At 49.7% G+C, this 19,661-nt stretch overlaps 1 protein-coding gene across 5 annotated transcripts in view; it reads left to right on the top strand.

The window, feature by feature from the left end:
- Window positions 1-18,401, top strand: part of LOC110518436 (platelet-derived growth factor subunit A-like) — a 39,624-nt gene extending 21,223 nt beyond the window's left edge. For 4 of the 5 annotated variants that reach the window (XR_005035191.1, XR_005035189.1, XR_005035192.1 and 1 more), the window contains 3 exons: window positions 13,753-13,879; window positions 14,768-14,899; window positions 16,078-18,401. Coding sequence is in view for 1 of the 5 variants with exons in the window: in XM_036939075.1 (XP_036794970.1) it covers window positions 13,753-13,879; window positions 16,078-16,091 (141 nt within the window). In the remaining 4 variants the exon portion in view is untranslated. The remainder of the gene's footprint in view (window positions 1-13,752; window positions 13,880-14,767; window positions 14,900-16,077) is intronic. The other variant, XM_036939075.1, reaches the window with a different exon arrangement.
- Window positions 18,402-19,661: the final 1,260 nt, after the last annotated feature.

The raw sequence follows: 19,661 nt of genomic DNA, 5'->3' as shown, positions 1-19,661 counted from the left end.
GTCTCTACTGACCCTGACTTTAAGGAGCCTCCTCTGACCTTTTGACCTCCACACACACACACACACACACACACACACACACACACACACGCACACACACTTCCTTTCCCTCATTCATCAGACAGTCAGTCAGTCAGTCAGGACGGAGGCAGTAGCTACTAGCCGGGGCCTGTCCTCGTGTGGGACCTGGTTGCGGGGTGTTTCATAAATAAAGGGACGAGTTGACGGCCATACAGTCAGTGTGATTAATGTGTGTGTGAGGCGTCCTGTGGATTACGTGAGAGAGGCATGAGGGGGATGGAGGGGGGAGAGGAGAAGTGAAGGGGGTCCCTGTTTGAAGTTGGTGCAGCTGTGAAGTATTTTCATTTTGATTTGGTCCCAGATTTTCTGCTAAATGGTGAGGGTTAGTGTGTGTGTGTGTGTGTGTGTGTGTATCTGGGGGTCACCCACTGTGTGCCAGAGACCATGAAGCTGGACAGATTCTAGAACTTGGGCCAGATCTGGACCGTCTGGAAATCATCTGCTGAAATAAGAAATGTAATTCAACATTTTTTAAATGTATTTTTATTCTTTCTTCATTTCCATCCCTCCTTTCCACTCCTCGTCTCCTGTCCTCCCTTTTGAACTTCTGCTTTGACTTCATCCTCTCTCTTGCTCTCGCCCTCAGAGTTTAAAGCTGTTTCTCTCTATCAAACCTGAGTTCAAATATTATACATTTGAAATCTTTCAAATACATTGAGTGTTTGCTTTAGCCTGCCTTGAGTGCCAGGTTTGCACTTTTGGGACATTTTTATTGGTTCCATTACAAGTTCAATAAAGTACAGCTAAAGTATATAAAATGATTTCTAATAGTATTTGAACCCAGTTGTGGTCTGTTTGATGTTAGTTACCTACATGTTGCATGTGTTCTGTGACTCTTCCTGCTTTAAAGGGTGTCAAGGCCCATTCTGTTTGCTGTGCTTATCAGTGTCCCAGAGCCCAGCCCTGCTGGGGAACACACCACTAGACTACACCCCTACACTACACCACTACACTACACCACTACACTACACCACTACACTACACCACTACACCACTAAACTACACCACACTACACCACTACACTACACCCCTACACTACACCACTACACTACACTACACCACTACACTACACCCCTACACTACACTACACCACTACACTACACCCCTACACTACACTACACTACACCACTACACTACACCACTACACTACACTACACCACTACACTACACCACTACACTACACCCCTACACTACACCACTACACTACACCACTACACTACACCACTACACTACACCACTACACCACTAAACTACACCACACTACACCACTACACTACACCACTACACTACACCACTACACTACACTACACCACTACACTACACCCCTACACTACACTACACTACACCACTACACTACACCACTACACTACACTACACCACTACACTACACCACTACACTACACCACTACACTACACTACACCACTACACTACACCCCTACACTACACCACTACACTACACCACTACACTACACCACTACACTACACCACTACACTACACTACACCACTACACTACACCCCTACACTACACTACACTACACCACTACACTACACCACTACACTACACCACTACACCACTACACTACACTACACCACTACACTACACCCCTACACTACACCCCTACACTACACCACTACACTACACCACTACACTACACCACTACACCACTACGCCACTACACTCCACCACTACACCACTAAACTACACCACTACACCACTAAACTACACCACTACACTACACCACTACACTACACCACTACACTACACCACTACACCACTAAACTACACCACACTACACCACTAAACTACACCACACTACACCACTACACTACACCACACTACACCACTACACTACACCACTACACTACACCACTACACTACACCACTACACCACTACACTACACCACTACGCCACTACACTCCACCACTACACCACTAAACTACACCACTACACCACTACACTACACCACTAAACTACACCACACTACACCACTACACTACACCACACTACACTACACTACACCACTACACTACACTACACCACTACACTACACCAATAGACTACACCACTACAATACACCACTACACTACACCACTACCCTACACCACTACACCACTACACTCCTCGCCACTACATGTTGGATCTTCATTTGATCACCCTGTTGTTGCAGGATTTATTCTGCACAGCAGGAAATGCAAATGTATAGTGTATTAGAGGTTTAAAAAGGCTTCTAAAGTTTATAATTTCTACTTTAAAATGTCAGACTTGATTTGCCTTAACTGAAAATCTATCAGCCTCAACAAAAATTCACATTTCCTGTTGCTGCAGGATAATTTTCCTGCTTTGAGAAACTGGTCAAATTAAGATCCAACATTTGTACCTACTCTCTCTATTGGATAGACTAAACTAAAATCTGTAGCATTTTTATTCCAGTTTGCTTAAAAACCCCATCAACATTTCAGTCCACAGGACATTCATCAGAATGGTAGAAAACATGAAAAGATAAAGACAAGGTAATATGGGGTGTTTTCGCTGTCATCCCATACTTGTGCCCACAGGACCTCGACAGGGTAGTGATTACCTGTCAGACCACTGTCAGGCCAAACACTTCATATAAACACCACTCTTACCTAGCTCTAATTACCATTTATGATAAAGGAGAACATTCCCTCTTCACCTCTATCTCGTTACCTCTCTCTATGTTGTTCTTTCTCTGTCTGTCTCCATCTCCTTCCCTTCCTTCCTCTCTTTCTGTGTGCCTTTCTGTCTCTTTCTCTCTGTCGCTCTCTCTGTCGCTCTCTCGCTCAATTCAAAGGGCTTTATTGGCATGGGAAACATATGTTTATATTGCCAAAGCAAGTGAAATAGACTAGAAACAAAAGTGAAATAAACAATCTCTCTCTCTCTCTCTCTCTACCTCTATATCCTTCCCTCTACCACCTTGTTTACATTTTCTAGTCTATAATTTTTTATCATTTTCACCTCCCTTTCTGGGAGAGTGTTTTACTCTTCATTTCTGGTTTCTGGCAAAGAGTGGTTTCCAATTTCCACTACTATCAGTAGGAGTACTCTTAGTTTAGATTGAGTCACAGCCTAAGTCATGAAAAGCATCTTGTGCAAGGTGGTATGGTGTGTGAGTTCTGGTGTGAGGACATGGGAAGGAGCAGGAAAGGAATGCAGGAGAAATGACATCTCTTATTGGACGCTTTGATGTTGGATATTTGATGATGGTCATGCTTGGTGACAGTAGGAAGGAGAGGCAGACAGTCTGCGGTCGAGACGATCTCCACATACACATTTGGTGACACACTGGGAGCTGAGAGAGAGAGAGAGAGAGAGAGAGACTGGTGTGAAGAAATCAAATGCTTTTTCTCAGCCCTCCCATTGGTTTCCATTGGCATTCCTGCCTGTGTGCCTATGATAAATGCTCTACTTGTTTCCTTTCTTCACCCCACACCCTAATCCCCCCTCAGCACCCCTTATAACCCCCCATCCGCCCCTAATCCCCCCTCAGCACCACTTATAACCCTCCATCCGCCCCTTATCCCCCCTAAGCACCCCTTATAACCCCCCATCCGCCCCTAATCCCCCCTCAGCACCCCTTATAACCCCCCATCCGCCCCTAATCCCCCCTCAGCACCACTTATAACCCTCCATCCGCCCCTAATCCCCCCTCAGCACCCCTTATAACCCCCCATCTACCCATAAATCCCCTCTTCTCAGAGTCGAAAGCGTTGGGGGATTTGCTGCCTGCCTGTCTGTCCATCACTTTCAAAGCCCTGGTCATTGAGTTCCTCATGAGGATCACCCTTTACGGAGGAGGAGGGAATCTATTCCTTTTTCCATTAAAACCAGACTGTCAGACAGACAGATAGAGAGACAGCCCCCTCTATCTCCCTCCTGCCTTCTCTGCCCCTTATACCCCCCTTGTAGCTCACAATGAGCAGGGTTAGAAGGGGGTTGCAGGTTTTCCTCAGTATGTCTGATGTCTGGTGTTGGGACTCGGCCACTTAATTTATCCTGTGACAGATGAATTGCGTATCCCCCACTCTCCCCTCCTCCTTCACCCCTCCCTTCTTACTCTCCCCCCTCCTCCCCAATCTTATTTATTTTCCTTTATTGCGGTGTTGTTCCCATTCCTAACTACCCGTGGTGCACATCCACATCTAAGCCTTGTTTTCCTTGGATCGCCGAGCCCAAACTTTCCTTTCCACACTCCGGCACTCCCATCGGGGGAAATCCCAATTAACCCAGCCAGGACAATCGGCTTCAGAACTGGGAGAGGCTGGGATAGAGACTGGAGAGAGAGACTGGAATAGAAACTGGGATAGAAACTGGGATAGAGAATGGAGAGAGAGACTGGAGAGAGGGACTGGAGAGAGAGACTGGGATAGAGACTGGGATAGAGACTGGAGAGAGAGACTGGGATAGAGACTGGAGAGAGAGAATGGGATAGAGACTGGAGAGAGAGAGACTGGGATAGAGACTGGGAGAGAGATTGGGAGAGAGACTGGGAGAGAGACTGGGAGAGAGAATGGGATAGAGACTGGGAGAGAGACTGGGAGAGAGACTGGGAGAGAGACTGGGAGAGAGAATGGGATAGAGACTGGGAGAGAGACTGGGAGAGAGACTGGGAGAGAGACTGGGAGAGAGAATGGGATAGAGACTGGGAGAGAGACTGGGATAGAGACTGGGAGAGAGACTGGGAGAGAGACTGGGAGAGAGACTGGGAGAGAGAATGGGATAGAGAATGGGATAGAGACTGGGATAGAGAATGGGAGAGAGACTGGGAGAGAGACTGGGAGAGAGAATGGGATAGAGACTGGGAGAGAGACTGGGAGAGAGACTGGGAGAGAGAATGGGATAGAGACTGGGAGAGAGAGAATGGGAGAGAGACTGGGAGAGAGACTGTGATAGAGAATGGGATAGAGACTGGGAGAGAGACTTGGAGAGAGACTGGGATAGAGACTGGGAGAGAGACTGGGATAGAGACTGGGAGAGAGACTGGGAGAGAGGCTGGGATAGAGACTGGGATAGAGACTGGGAGAGAGACTAGGAGAGAGACTGGGAGAGTGAATGGGATAGAGACTGGGAGAGAGACTGGGATAGAGACTGGGAGAGAGACTGGGAGAGAGGCTGGGATAGAGACTGGGAGAGAGACTAGGAGAGCGACTGGGAGAGAGATTGGGAGAGAGACTGGGAGAGAGACTGGGAGAGAGACTGGGAGAGAGAATGGGATAGAGACTGGGAGAGAGACTGGGAGAGAGACTGGGAGAGAGGCTGGGATAGAGACTGGGATAGAGACTGGGAGAGAGACTAGGAGAGAGACTGGGAGAGTGAATGGGATAGAGACTGGGAGAGAGACTGGGATAGAGACTGGGAGAGAGACTGGGAGAGAGGCTGGGATAGAGACTGGGATAGAGACTGGGAGAGAGACTAGGAGAGAGACTGGGAGAGAGATTGGGAGAGAGACTGGGAGAGAGACTGGGAGAGAGACTGGGAGAGAGAATTGGATAGAGACTGGGAGAGAGACTGGGAGAGAGACTGGGAGAGAGACTGGGAGAGAGAATGGGATAGAGACTGGGAGAGAGACTGGGAGAGAGACTGGGAGAGAGACTGGGAGAGAGAATGGGATAGAGACTGGGAGAAAGACTGGGAGAGAGACTGGGATAGAGACTGGGAGAGAGAGACTGGGAGAGAGACTGGGAGAGAGACTGGGAGAGAGACTGGGAGAGAGACTGGGAGAGAGAATGGGATAGAGAATGGGATAGAGACTGGGATAGAGAATGGGATAGAGACTGGGAGAGAGACTGGGAGAGAGAATGGGATAGAGACTGGGAGAGAGACTGGGAGAGAGACTGGGAGAGAGAATGGGATAGAGACTGGGAGAGAGAGAATGGGAGAGAGACTGGGAGAGAGAGACTGGGATAGAGACTGGGAGAGAGAGACTGGGAGAGAGACTGGGAGAGAGACTGGGAGAGAGAATGGGAGAGAGAATGGGAGAGAGACTGGGATAGAGACTGGGATAGAGACTGGGAGAGAGAGACTGGGAGAGAGACTGGGAGAGAGACTGGGAGAGAGAATGGGATAGAGACTGGGAGAGAGACTGGGAGAGAGACTGGGATAGAGACTGGGAGAGAGAGACTGGGAGAGAGAGACTGGGAGAGAGACTGGGAGAGAGACTGGGATAGAGACTGGGAGAGAGAATGGGATAGAGAATGGGATAGAGACTGGGAGAGAGACTGGGAGAGAGACTGGGAGAGAGAATGGGATAGAGACTGGGAGAGAGAGACTGGGAGAGAGACTGGGAGAGAGAATGGGATAGAGACTGGGAGAGAGAGACTGGGAGAGAGACTGGGAGAGAGACTGGGAGAGAGAATGGGATAGAGACTGGGAGAGAGACTGGGAGAGAGACTGGGAGAGAGACTGGGATAGAGACTGGGAGAGAGAATGGGATAGAGAATGGGATAGAGACTGGGAGAGAGACTGGGAGAGAGACTGGGAGAGAGAATGGGATAGAGACTGGGAGAGAGACTGTGAGAGAGACTGGGAGAGAGAATGGGATAGAGACTGGGAGAGAGACTGGGAGAGAGACTGGGAGAGAGACTGGGATAGAGACTGGGAGAGAGAATGGGATAGAGAATGGGATAGAGACTGGGAGAGAGACTGGGAGAGAGACTGGGAGAGAGAATGGGATAGAGACTGGGAGAGAGACTGGGAGAGAGACTGGGAGAGAGAATGGGATAGAGACTGGGAGAGAGACTGGGAGAGAGACTGGGAGAGAGACTGGGATAGAGACTGGGAGAGAGACTGGGAGAGAGACTGGGAGAGAGAATGGGATAGAGACTGGGAGAGAGACTGGGAGAGAGACTGGGAGAGAGAATGGGATAGAGACTGGGAGAGAGACTGGGAGAGAGACTGGGAGAGAGACTGGGATAGAGAATGGGATAGAGACTGGGAGAGAGACTGGGAGAGAGACTGGGAGAGAGAATGGGATAGAGAATGGGATAGAGAATGGGATAGAGACTGGGAGAGAGACTGGGAGAGAGACTGGGATAGAGACTGGGAGAGAGACTGGGATAGAGACTGGGAGAGAGATTGGGAGAGAGACTGGGATACAGCCTTTAAACCCTCCGTTGCTCTGTCTCTCTGACCGGATCGGATATAATTTCATAACCTGACCGGGATTCTTTCCCAGGCCCGGCTTTCTGACAGAGTTTAGAGGTTGATGATTTATATATAGAGTATGTGGGGCCCCTTCGGTTGCACCACGGGGTCTTCTATGGTGTGTCTAGCTGCTGTGGTGGTGGGCTCTGAGACGGGACTTGAGTGGGTTCAATGAAAGGAGGATTGAATTAACTATGAATGTCAATATTTCTGGGGAGTCAGAAAGTGTCATGACAGGACACAGACAGGCTGACATGGTGACAGGGACACAGACAGGCTGACAGGGACACAGACAGGCTTACAGGGACACATACAGGCTGACAGGGACACAGACAGGCTGACATGGTGACAGGGACACAGACAGGGACACAGACAGGCTTACAGGGACACATACAGGCTGACAGGGACACAGACAGGCTGACATGGTGACAGGGACACAGACAGACTGACATGGTGACAGGGACACATACAGGCTGACAGGGACACAGACAGGCTGACATGGTGACAGGGACACAGACAGACTGACATGGTGACAGGGACACATACAGGCTGACAGGGACACATACAGGCTGACATGGTGACAGGGACACAGACAGGCTTACAGGGACACATACAGGCTGACAGGGACACAGACAGGCTGACAGGGACACAGACAGGCTGACATGGTGACAGGGACACAGACAGGCTGACATGGTGACAGGGACACAGACAGGCTGACATGGTGACAGGGACACAGACATGGTGACAGGGACACAGACAGGCTGACATGGTGACAGGGACACAGACAGGGACACAGACAGGGACACAGACAGGCTCACATGGTGACAGGGACACAGACATGGTGACAGGGACACAGACAGGCTGACATGGTGACAGGGGTACACACATGCTGCCATGGTGACAGGGACACAGACAGGCTGACATGGTAACAGGGACACATACAGGCTGACAGGGACACAGACAGGCTGACATGGTGACATGGACACAGACAGGCTTACAGGGACACATACAGGCTGACAGGGACACAGACAGGCTGACATGGTGACAGGGACACAGACAGGCTGACATGGTGACAGGGACACAGACAGGCTGACATGGTGACAGGGACACAGACAGTCTGACATGGTGACAGGGACACAGACAGGCTCACATGGTGACAGGGACACAGACGTGGTGACAGGGACACAGACAGGCTGACATGGTGACAGGGACACAGACGTGGTGACAGGGACACAGACAGGCTGACATGGTGACAGGGACACAGACAGGCTGACATGGTGACAGGGACACATACTTGTTGACATGGTGACAGGGACACAGACTTGCTGACATGGTGACAGGGACACAGACTTGCTGACATGGTGACAGGGACACAGACTTGCTGACATGGTGACACGGACACAGACATGCTGCCATGGTGACAGGGGTACACACATGCTGCCATGGTGACAGGGACACAGACTTGCTGACATGGTGACAGGGACACAGACATGCTCACATGGTGGCAGGGACACAGACAGGCTGACGTGGTGGCAGGGACACAGACAGGCTGACATGGTGACAGGGACACAGACATGCTGCCATGGTGACAGGGACACAGACATGCTCACATGGTGGAAGGGACACAGACAGGCTGACATGGTGACAGGGTCACAGACAGGGACACAGACAGGCTCACATGGTGACAGGGACACAGACGTGGTGACAGGGACACAGACAGGCTGACATGGTGACAGGGACACAGACATGGTGACAGGGACACAGGCATGGTGACAGGGACACAGACAGGCTGACATGGTGACAGGGACACATACAGGCTGACAGGGACACAGACAGGCTGACATGGTGACAGGGACACAGACAGTCTGACATGGTGACAGGGACACAGACAGGCTCACATGGTGACAGGGACACAGACGTGGTGACAGGGACACAGACAGGCTGACATGGTGACAGGGACACAGACAGGCTGACAGGGACACAGACAGGCTGACATGGTGACAGGGACACAGACAGGCTGACATGGTGACAGGGACACAGACTTGCTGACATGGTGACAGGGACACAGACTTGCTGACATGGTGACAGGGACACAGACTTGCTGACATGGTGACAGGGACACAGACATGCTGCCATGGTGACAGGGGTACACACATGCTGCCATGGTGACAGGGACACAGACTTGCTGACATGGTGACAGGGACACAGACATGCTCACATGGTGGCAGGGACACAGACAGGCTGACATGGTGGCAGGGACACAGACAGGCTGACATGGTGACAGGGACACAGACATGCTGCCATGGTGACAGGGACACAGACATGCTCACATGGTGGCAGGGACACAGACAGGCTGCCATGGTGAAAGGGACACAGACATGGTGACAGGGACACAGACATGGTGACAGGGACACAGACAGGCTGACATGGTGACAGGGACACAGACAGACTGACATGGTGACAGGGGGACATAGAGGGGGATGTGGAGGTGGGAGCAGGGCTGTTTGCGTGTTACCCAGTACTGAACTGAACACCCCTCCCCCTCCTCTCCACCTCCTAATTCCAGTATCAGTCTATTGTCATACTCTGACTCTGGGAATGTGCACTGGCTGTGTACAAGGAGACAAGTGAAGGGAGGGAGAGAATGACAAGGAGGAGATGGGAAGTGTAGAGGAAGACGGTGACTAAACAAGAGAACGCTTGCTGTTGACAAAGTGGGAAGAGCAGAGGGAGAGTACGTAACTTCATTGGTAGAGACAAGTTAAAAAACAGCCACACACTCAGAGGAGGGAAGGGTTTAGGTGCTGCTCTGCTCTGTGTGTCTTTAACCCTGCTGTGTTGAGTAACATACCTACTGCTGGCCTCTCTGTCACACACACACACCACTTTATCCTCTTGTCCATGTGTGTTTGTTTGTGCGATTGTGTGTGTGCGTGCATCATTTGTCATTAGGCTCCGCCACAGTAGTAACTGTCAGGCACCGCTGACTCTCCCTGTTTCTGATTGGCCGACCCCTGACCCCCTAGACATTCTGGTAACCAACAGCAGCAGAGCCGGTCACAGAGACAGCTGCAGCCCCTGTGAGCATCCAGCTCTGATTCCACTGTCACACACACTGGCTAGTGACAAGCAGTGGGTTTCCTTTGGCTTGTTTTGCTCAGGAAACACTATCGATTCATCAGGCCTATATTAGTCACCAGTGTCCTTGAGGATTACACAGAACTAGACCGAGTTTATAGGTTACGTATGAATGAGACTTAATGCTACCCACGATCAGGTTCAGTGTGCTGTCCCCCTCCTTTAAAGACTCCCCCCTAAACACACAAAACCCACCCCAAAATGACATGGTCCGTGGAATGTACACAAATCTAAAACCTCCCACCTCTGCAAACTTATGCGAAAGACACACAGGTTGAATGCATTCAGTTGTGCAACTCTCCCCCTCCACCCCCTCTTTCTCTCTCTCTTACTCTCTCTCCCTCTTCTTTCTCTCACCCATTCCCTCCTCTCTTCCCACCACTTCTCTCTTTTACCCATCTCCCCTCTCTCCCCCTCCACCCCCTCTCTCTCTCCACCCCTACTCAGTGTCTGCTCAGGCCCTCTCCCACTCCCTCTCCCTCTCTCTCCACCCCTACTCAGTGTCTGCTCAGGCCCTCTCCCCCTCCCTCTCCCTCTCTCTCTCCACCCCTACTCAGTGTCTGCTCAGGCCCTCTCCCCCTCCCTCTCCCTCTCTCTCCACCCCTACTCAGTGTCTGCTCAGGCCCTCTCCCCCTCCCTCTCCCTCTCTCTCCACCCCTACTCAGTGTCTGCTCAGGCCCTCTCCCACTCCCTCTCCCTCTCTCTCCACCCCTACTCAGTGTCTGCTCAGGCCCTCTCCCCCTCCCTCTCCCTCTCTCTCCACCCCTACTCAGTGTCTGCTCAGGCCCTCTCCCCCTCCCTCTCCCTCTCTCTCTCCACCCCTACTCAGTGTCTGCTCAGGCCCTCTCCCCCTCCCTCTCCCTCTCTCTCTCCACCCCTACTCAGTGTCTGCTCAGGCCCTCTCCCCCTCCCTCTCCCTCTCTCTCTCCACCCGTACTCAGTGTCTGCTCAGGCCCTCTCACCCTCCCTTTCCCTCTCTCTCTCCACCCCTACTCAGTGTCTGCTCAGGCCCTCTCCCACTCCCTCTCCCTCTCTCTCTACCCCTACTCAGTGTCTGCTTAGGCCCTCTCCCCCTCCCTCTCCCTCTCTCTCTCCACCCCTACTCAGTGTCTGCTCAGGCCCTCTCCCCCTCCCTCTCCCTCTCTCTCTCCACCCCTACTCAGTGTCTGCTCAGGCCCTCTCCCCCTCCCTCTCCCTCTCTCTCTCCACCCCTACTCAGTGTCTGCTCAGGCCCTCTCCCCCTCCCTCTCCCTCTCTCTCTCCACCCCTACTCAGTGTCTGCTCAGGCCCTCTCCCCCTCCCTCTCCCTCTCTCTCTCCACCCCTACTCAGTGTCTGCTCAGGCCCCCTCCCCCTCCCTCTCCCTCTCTCTCTCCACCCCTACTCAGTGTCTGCTCAGGCCCCCTCCCCCTCCCTCTCCCTCTCTCTCTCCACCCCTACTCAGTGTCTGCTCAGGCCCCCTCCCCCTCCCTCTCCCTCTCTCTCTCCACCCCTACTCAGTGTCTGCTCAGGCCCTCTCACCCTCTGCTTCAGACCGGAGATAAGAGCAAACACACACCATAATGATTACCATCCAGACACCATTGTCCACTGTTTACCCACGGCATACCTCTGCTACTTAACCTCCTTTTCACTCCCTCTATCCCTGTTTTCTCTCTTTCTATCTCTCGTCTTCCCCCTTTTCCTCCCTTTCTAAAAGACACTGTTTCAAAGGAAGGATGCTGAATAGTGGATGCTGTGTACTCCCTAGCCTCTTTCTGTCCGCTCTGTGTCCAGCTCAGCCTACGTCTCTGTCTCACCCTGGGCTTATGTCTCCGAGACGTTACATCATTGCAGGGCCCAAACATTACAAGGTTATGTAGTATCAGAATGGTGTATTATTTGGGCTGTGTGACTAATTCACTGGGTAGAGCTTGACCTGGCTGGAGGCCAGAATGGGATTGAGAAAGAACTTTCCTTCTCTCCCATCTGTGTGTGTGTGTGTGTGTGTGTGTGTGTGTGTGTGTGTGTGTGTGTGTGTGTGTGTGTGTGTGTGTGTGTGTGTGTGTGTGTGTGTGTGTGTGTGTGTGTGTGTGTGTGTGAGCTGTCCTGGCTGCGTAACAGCATTGTTCATAACACCGGAAAGCGTGAGGAGATTGCTGGTCAATATCCTGTCCCGTGCCATGACCAGGAAGAGCACAGAAGCCTGATATATTGTTACCATGTGGCCCAGGCCCAGGGTGTGGCTGTGTACCTGCCCTGGTCTTCAGATCAGAGATCGGAGAGAGGCATCACCTAACGCCATTTTACACATCCACACAACAGCCCAACTACACCCACGTCACAGGGACCTTGAAGTGGCTGGGTGGTGGGGAGTCAGTGTTGGGTTGGTGGAGTTATTGAATGGGTGTTTAGGTGGAGGTCTGTGTAAGATCTGGGATAGTGTGGGTCAGTGTTGGGTTGGTGGAGTTATTGAATGGGTGTTTAGGTGGAGGTCTGTGTAAGATCTGGCTGTGTGGGATAGTGTTGGGTTGGGTTAAGTGCAAGGGTTAGGCTTGGCTACAGTAAATTAGTTGAGATGAGGTAGGGGTGCAGGTCAGGCACAGAGGCAGGGGGACCTCTCAAACTACTCTCCCTGGGCCTCCCGAGTGGCGCAGTGGTCTAAGGCACTGCATCACAGTGCTAGCTGTGCCACTAGAGATCCTGGTTCGAGTCCAGGCTCTGTCGCAGCCAGGAGACCCATGGGGCAGCACACAATTGGCCCAGCGTTGTCTGGGTTAGGGGAGGGTTTGCGACTCCTGTGGCTGGCTGGGTGCAGTGCTCGCTGGCACGGTTGCCAGGTGTCCACATTGTTTAAGTGGGCATTGTGTGAAGAAGCAGTGTGGCTTGGTAGGTTGGTGTTTTGGAGGACGCACGGCTCTTGACCTTCACCTCTCCCGAGTCCGTACGGGAGTTGCTGGGATTTTAATAAAAATAAAAATAATAATAATAAATAAATAAAAATGTAATTTAATTTCTCCCCAGCCAGGGAGAACCTACACTGGGCCTCATGGTGCGTGTCACTCCCTCCTCCCTCCCTCTGCTCAATATTGACACACCTGATCACCAGGCCATAGAACGCTGCACCAATACATCAGCCCCAATGGAATGCTGATGTCATACACCAAGCAGAGGGAGATGACGGTGGCTGTGCCTCTTGGCGTTAGAGGAGGAGGAGGAGGGAGCAGGGCTTTCTCTTTCTTTTCATTCATCCATCTCTCTTGATGTTAGCCAATGGAGAAAGAGTGAAAGGTGAATGAAGGGTACACAGGAAAAGCCTAAACGAGCCTAAATGGTGTTATTGTGCTAGTGTTGTTAACCTCTCTCTCTCTCCCTCCCTTCTTTCAGGTGGCCAAGGTGGAGTATGTGCGGAGGAAACCCAAGCTGAAGGAGGTCTTGGTCAGGTTAGAAGACCACCTGGAGTGTGTGTGCCAGTCACAACATCACGTGACCGAGCACTCAGACGCAGACACAGGTAAATAATATTTAAGGCCGACCGAATTTATTACAACTTTATTGTCTGATAGATGACCTTCAGAGACTGTTTTGGTTGGATGTCTGAGTATCTGAGTCCCGCCCCATTCAGTCATACCTTCCTACGCCTGGTCTCTTTATACTGCTAGTCTGTCTGTCTGTCTGCCTGCCTGCCTGCCTGCCTGCCTGCCTGTCTGCCTGTCTGCCTGTCTGCCTGCCTGCCTGCCTGCCTGCCTGTCTGCCTGCCTGTCTGCCTGTCTGCCTGTCTGCCTGCCTGTCTGCCTGTCTGCCTGCTGGCCCCCATTGCTTGCACTGGATGACCTCTTGTATATGACTGTTGAGAAAACAGACACGCCTGCAAGCTAGACTTCTATTGCCAAACCTGCAAGGCCCCTTGTGTGTGTCTGATAGAAAGACAGTGTCAGTGTGTGTGAGGGTGTTTGTCTGTGTGAGGGTGTTTGTCTGTGTGAGGGTGTTTGTCTGTGTGTGTGTGTGTGTGTGTGTGTGTGTGTGTGTGTGTGTGTGTGTGTGTGTGTGTGTGTGTGTGTGTGTGTGTGTGTGCGTGCGTGCGTGCGTACGTGCGTGCGTACGTGCGTGTGTGTGTGTGTGTGTAAAGGGAGGGTGTCCAAAGGCTGCTTGGCTTGGACGGCAGGTAACAGTCCTTTCCCCTTGATCCAAAGCCTCCGTTGGGAAGAGATAAGAGGAACGATGTGGACTGATAAGGCATCTCAACTATTTATAGTGTCATTTCAAATCCTCTTGAATTATCTCTCTGTCGGGGGGCTTTTTATCTGCTTTCTGCTCGTTGTGTCGTAAACCTCCCTGTTTCCCCCTCTTGCTAACGCCTGTCCCTGTCCTCCTATCCTCCCTCCCCAACTTGTGTTTTCAGACCACCATACTAGGGCTAAAGGTAGGAAAAGGAAACCTAAAAAACTAAAGCTCAACAAGGATTTATTGGCGACATAATAAACTTGAACACATTATTCCAAAGTCCGACCGCCGGACCCCCCGGCTCCAACAGGTAGGAGGACTTTAGCACCAGCATGGCAATCCAACCAATTACCTACCTGCTGGTCACAAGCCCAATCAGGGGAGAGAAAGGGTTGCCAATCAGATCACAAACAAAGCCAAACTAAATCAGTGTGAGGAGAGGGAGGGCTGAAATGGGCCACACTCTGTGAATGCCACTGCATGATTTAGTGTGATTTTTATGCCTGCCTGCACACTGCATGTCCACTTTGTGTTATGTTTTATGCCTGTATGAGTTTATGAATGAGGATTTCAACCTCACCTTGTTCACCGACCAGTATTTGTCCTTCACTCCAGCTGTCTCTGTGTCTCTGTGTGTATCTGATTTCAAATACCATTCTAGATGACTCTACTTCCCATGCTCTCCTCTGTATTTCATGTTGCCTCTTTCTTTCTCTCTCATCCTCTCTGTCCATTTGTTGTCTGTCTGTCTGTCTGTCTGTCTGTCTGTCTGTCTGTCTGTCTGTCTGTATAATGTTCTGACTGTCTCTCTCTCTCTCTCTCTGTCTCTCTCTCTCTCTCTGTCTCACTCTCTCTGTCTTTCTGTCTGTCTCTGTCTCTCTCTCTCTGTCTCTCTCTCGCTCTCTCTGTCTCACTCTCTCTGTCTTTCTGTCTGTCTCTGTCTCTCTCTCTCTGTCTCTCTCTCACTCTCGCTCTCTCTCTACCTCTCTCTCTCTCTGTCTCTCTCTCTGTCTCTCTCTCTCTCTCTCTGTCTCTTTCTTTCTCTCTCTCTCTCTCTCTGTCTCTCTCTGTCTGTCTTTCTGTCTGTCATTCCCTATGAGGGATTGTTTGTTGTCTATTGTGTGTTTTTAGATCTCTTCCACCTCACTTGCTTGTACTTTGTACTGAGTCACACACTCACTGAGTGGAAATGCATGGCCAGCACCTGGGATGATGACTGGTATATTTGATTACTCTGTTATTGAAATCAGGAGAAGGCTTATGCCAATGCAATTGGCTGTGTGGACATGGGTGTGTCCACCTGATGAGTTTATGACACACATTCAAATTGAACAAAATGGGGAACGAATATCACCTTTTACCTCTAACATGTTCAAATAATATGGGGATTAATGAAATGCTAATGCTAAAGCTAATGGTAATAGTAATTATCAGGCTAATGCTAATGAAATGCTAAATGTTAACGTCAGCTCTCTCTTTTCTCCACAGTGGACGTAAGGTGAGACCCCAGCAGCATTGGACTTCAGTGTGGAAGGGGCCAAAGAGAGGATGCTGCCATATTTGGACTGCTGACCTACCCCCTTCCCTGACCCCACCCCAAGCCACCTACCGCCTTTTAAAAACAAAGATTACTGTAAAGAGAAAAAAAGACAAAAAGTTAATAAAATGCCAAAGGTGCTTTTTTCTATTACCGTAAAAAGGAATGCAGAAGGTCTCTGCCAAGCGCAGCAGAACCAACCAATCAAACAATGACGCGGATGAGGATGGTGAAGCCAATAAAGAGCTGGGCAGAAAAGAGAGGAGGAGGAGGACAAGATGGGTTGTCGTTTGTTGAGGAAACAGGACAATTTGACGATCACAGAGAGAGATCCAGGATGGATTATTGGATTAAGCCTCGATGGGGGATCTGTCGACTGGATCCTAAAAGGACACAGAGAGGGACAATCAGTGGACTCTTCGGGACGTGTGGAGGCTTGCATGTTCCTAGCCGTTGGCCTAAGTGACACTTGCCTGGACAGTCAATGACTGACAGAGAGAGAGGGAGAGAGGGAAAGAGATGTTGAGAGAAGTTGTAGAGAGGTGTAGAAGGTACTGGTCGTGTTGCTTGTTGTTCCAGAACTTTCTGTACACTGTAGTGGAACTTGTGAACATTCTGGAACTCATAGAATGGTCGCCTATTTAGTCTATTTTGGATAAAGTGTTGGGAGAAGTGTTTGGAGTCATCAGGACCTGTTGTACCAAGATGTCTTCTCTGCTTCTCTCTCCTGGGTTCCCCTGTCTGCTCCTATTGGGATTGTGCCAGTCACCATATACACTACAGAACGATTCAGAAAGGAAGATTCATTCATTGCTACTAATAAACTATTTATACGTGTGAACGTTTTCCTTTCTCTCTCTCTCCCTCCAAGACATTATGTTTTCTGTGACATGTAAGATTCATGTTCTGTCTGATCTTCTGGTAGTGAATCTTCATGTCCACATGTTGTTTGTAGTTGTTACTCATGTTCAATGTTGCCTTATTATGTGCCAGTATATTATCTGAACAGTCTCAAGTCTAGTTGTATGGGCTGGAAATGTAAGGAAGCGTGAGAAGGAGGAGATGGGAGGACAGAGTCTGTACAAGTACAGGAAGATGCTTTATTTTTGTTAAAAATATATATTATGCTTACTTATATTCAAGCAGGAAGTATGTTTGTTATATCTTTGTTTGTTGTGGTTGAATGCTTTTATTTAAACCATGGAAACGATGCAGGACTGGGGGTGGTGAAGTGTATCAGGCCCCAGCAATGCACCCTGTTTGGTGGTGTAGGGTAGGCTTACATCAGCAGTGCTGTACTGTATTATCTAGAGAGATGGATAGAGCTAACCTGGTCCCAGATCAGTTTGTGTTGTCCTGCAAACACATATAGTCATTGGCAAGGCAGCACAAACCGATCTGAGATCAGGTTAGTGGAGAGCTGGCTGAGGATAGACTCCCGTCTGGGGCATCGTTGGACTGTCTCTTTAACCCAGTTATCTAGCCAACAGTTACACCCAGTAACCAGAGCGTCATTATACACAACAGAACGTTCAGCATGTGTGTGTGTAACCACTTTTAACCCACATCACACTCCTTTGATACGCTGGTGCCCAGTCCGCCCCACCAGCACACAAGCTGTTCTTAACGAGTACAAAGTCCATCTTGAATGAGAGAGTTTGTGAACAAATCAACATGAATGGTTCCCTAGTTAATCAAGCAGCAGTCTTCCATTGACACGTTAACAACGACGAAGACTGTTCCACTGTTGATGAGTGAAAGATTAAAAAAGAAGATACCACTGTTTATGGAGAGACTGACAAGTCTCTAACAACACCCTGTTTCCCGTACGGTGAAGTGCACTACTTTAGACCAGAGCCACTGGACCAAAAGTAGTGCGCTACATAGGGAATAGGTGGTTGTCGTTTGGCATACACTGAATCAATAGAAAGACCTGGGCACTTTTCCAAAATGTCTCAGAGTAGGAGTGCTGTTCATCTTATACATTATGATCTAAACAGCTAAACTGATCCAAGATCAGCACTTTATGAAGTCCTGGGTGAGAGGCATGTTGAGAGAAAATAGATGACTGAAGAAGCAACAACACTGTATCTGCAGCTGCTTCGTGTTGTGGCAGCAACATGTTCAGCTGCACTATACAGACTTCCAAGGTGATTCCATTGGTGCTGTATGTATAAAGGAAATCAGAAGAAGTTTCCCCACCATTTTGCAATGCATTCATTTATTCATTCATTGTCGAAAGACCAGGGACCATTGCTTACAGTAACTAAAGAAACTACAACAACACAAGCTTATGCCATTTTTTATTTGGGCCTCTATTGGATAAAAACAGCAATGATTATAATTTATATATTTATGTTTTCAATAATAAATACATTCTGCTTATCAAACTGTACACAGAATGTTGGGTCCTGTTTTTGGTGCGAGTTGGTACAGTCTGATATGTGCCACGTCTCTTTCTCAGTTGCTGTATAAATCAGTCCTTCCCTTGCTGAAGGAACTGTCCAGGTGAAAAGCCTACTCACTGGGCACAGACTTCAATTTAACGTCTATTTCACATTGGTTCAATGTAACTTCATTGAAATGACATGAACACAATATTCAACCAGTATGTCAACCAGTATGTGCTCAGTGGGGAATTATATATATATTTTTTTTCATTTAACCTTTATTTAACTAGGCAACTCAGTTGAGAACAAATTATTATTTACAATGACGTCCTACTCCGGCCAAACCCGAATGACACTGGGGCAATTGTGCGCCTATGGGACTCTCAATCACGGCCGGTTGTGATACAGCCTGGATTCGAACCAGGGTGTCTGTAGCGATGCATCAAGCACTGAGATGCAGACCGGTGCGCCACTCGGGAGCCCCATGATGATGATGAGTTTCCACCATATTGTCTTCACCTTCCAAGTCAGTGCAGATGAAGAGGAGACGAGGACAGATCAGTGCAATGAAAGACAGGAGGAGAGGATGGAAGGTTAGACAACGGAGAAAGAGCTGTTGATGAGGCGACCCATCTGAATACTCATGTCCTGTAGTCCATCTGCATTCTCATGTCCTCTAGTTCATCTGCATCCTCATGTCCTCCAGTCCATCTGCATCCTCATGTCCTCTAGTTCATCTGAATCCTCATGTCCTCTAATCCATCTGCATCCTCATGTCCTCCAGTCCATCTGCATCCTCATGTCCTCTAGTTCATCTGAATCCTCATGTCCTCTAGTCCATCTGCATCCTCATGTTCTCTAGTCCACCTGCATCCTCGTCTCCTCTAGTCCATCTGCATCCTCAAGTCCATCTGCATCCTCATGTCCTATAGTCCATATGCATCCTCATGTCCTCTAGTCCAGCTGCATCCTCATGTCCTGTAGTCCAGCTGCATCCTCATGTCCTATAGTCCATCTGCATCCTCATGTCCTGTAGTCCATCTGCATCCTCATGTCCTGTCGTCCATCTGCATCATCAAATCAAATCAAATTTATTTATATGGCCCTTTGTACATCAGCTGATATCTCAAAGTGCTCTACAGAAA

Source organism: Oncorhynchus mykiss, chromosome 12 (genome assembly GCF_013265735.2).
Source record: "Oncorhynchus mykiss isolate Arlee chromosome 12, USDA_OmykA_1.1, whole genome shotgun sequence".
Classification (NCBI taxonomy): domain Eukaryota; kingdom Metazoa; phylum Chordata; class Actinopteri; order Salmoniformes; family Salmonidae; genus Oncorhynchus; species Oncorhynchus mykiss.
Note: the sequence above shows the minus strand (reverse complement) of the source record. Positions and strands in the feature narration are given on the sequence as shown.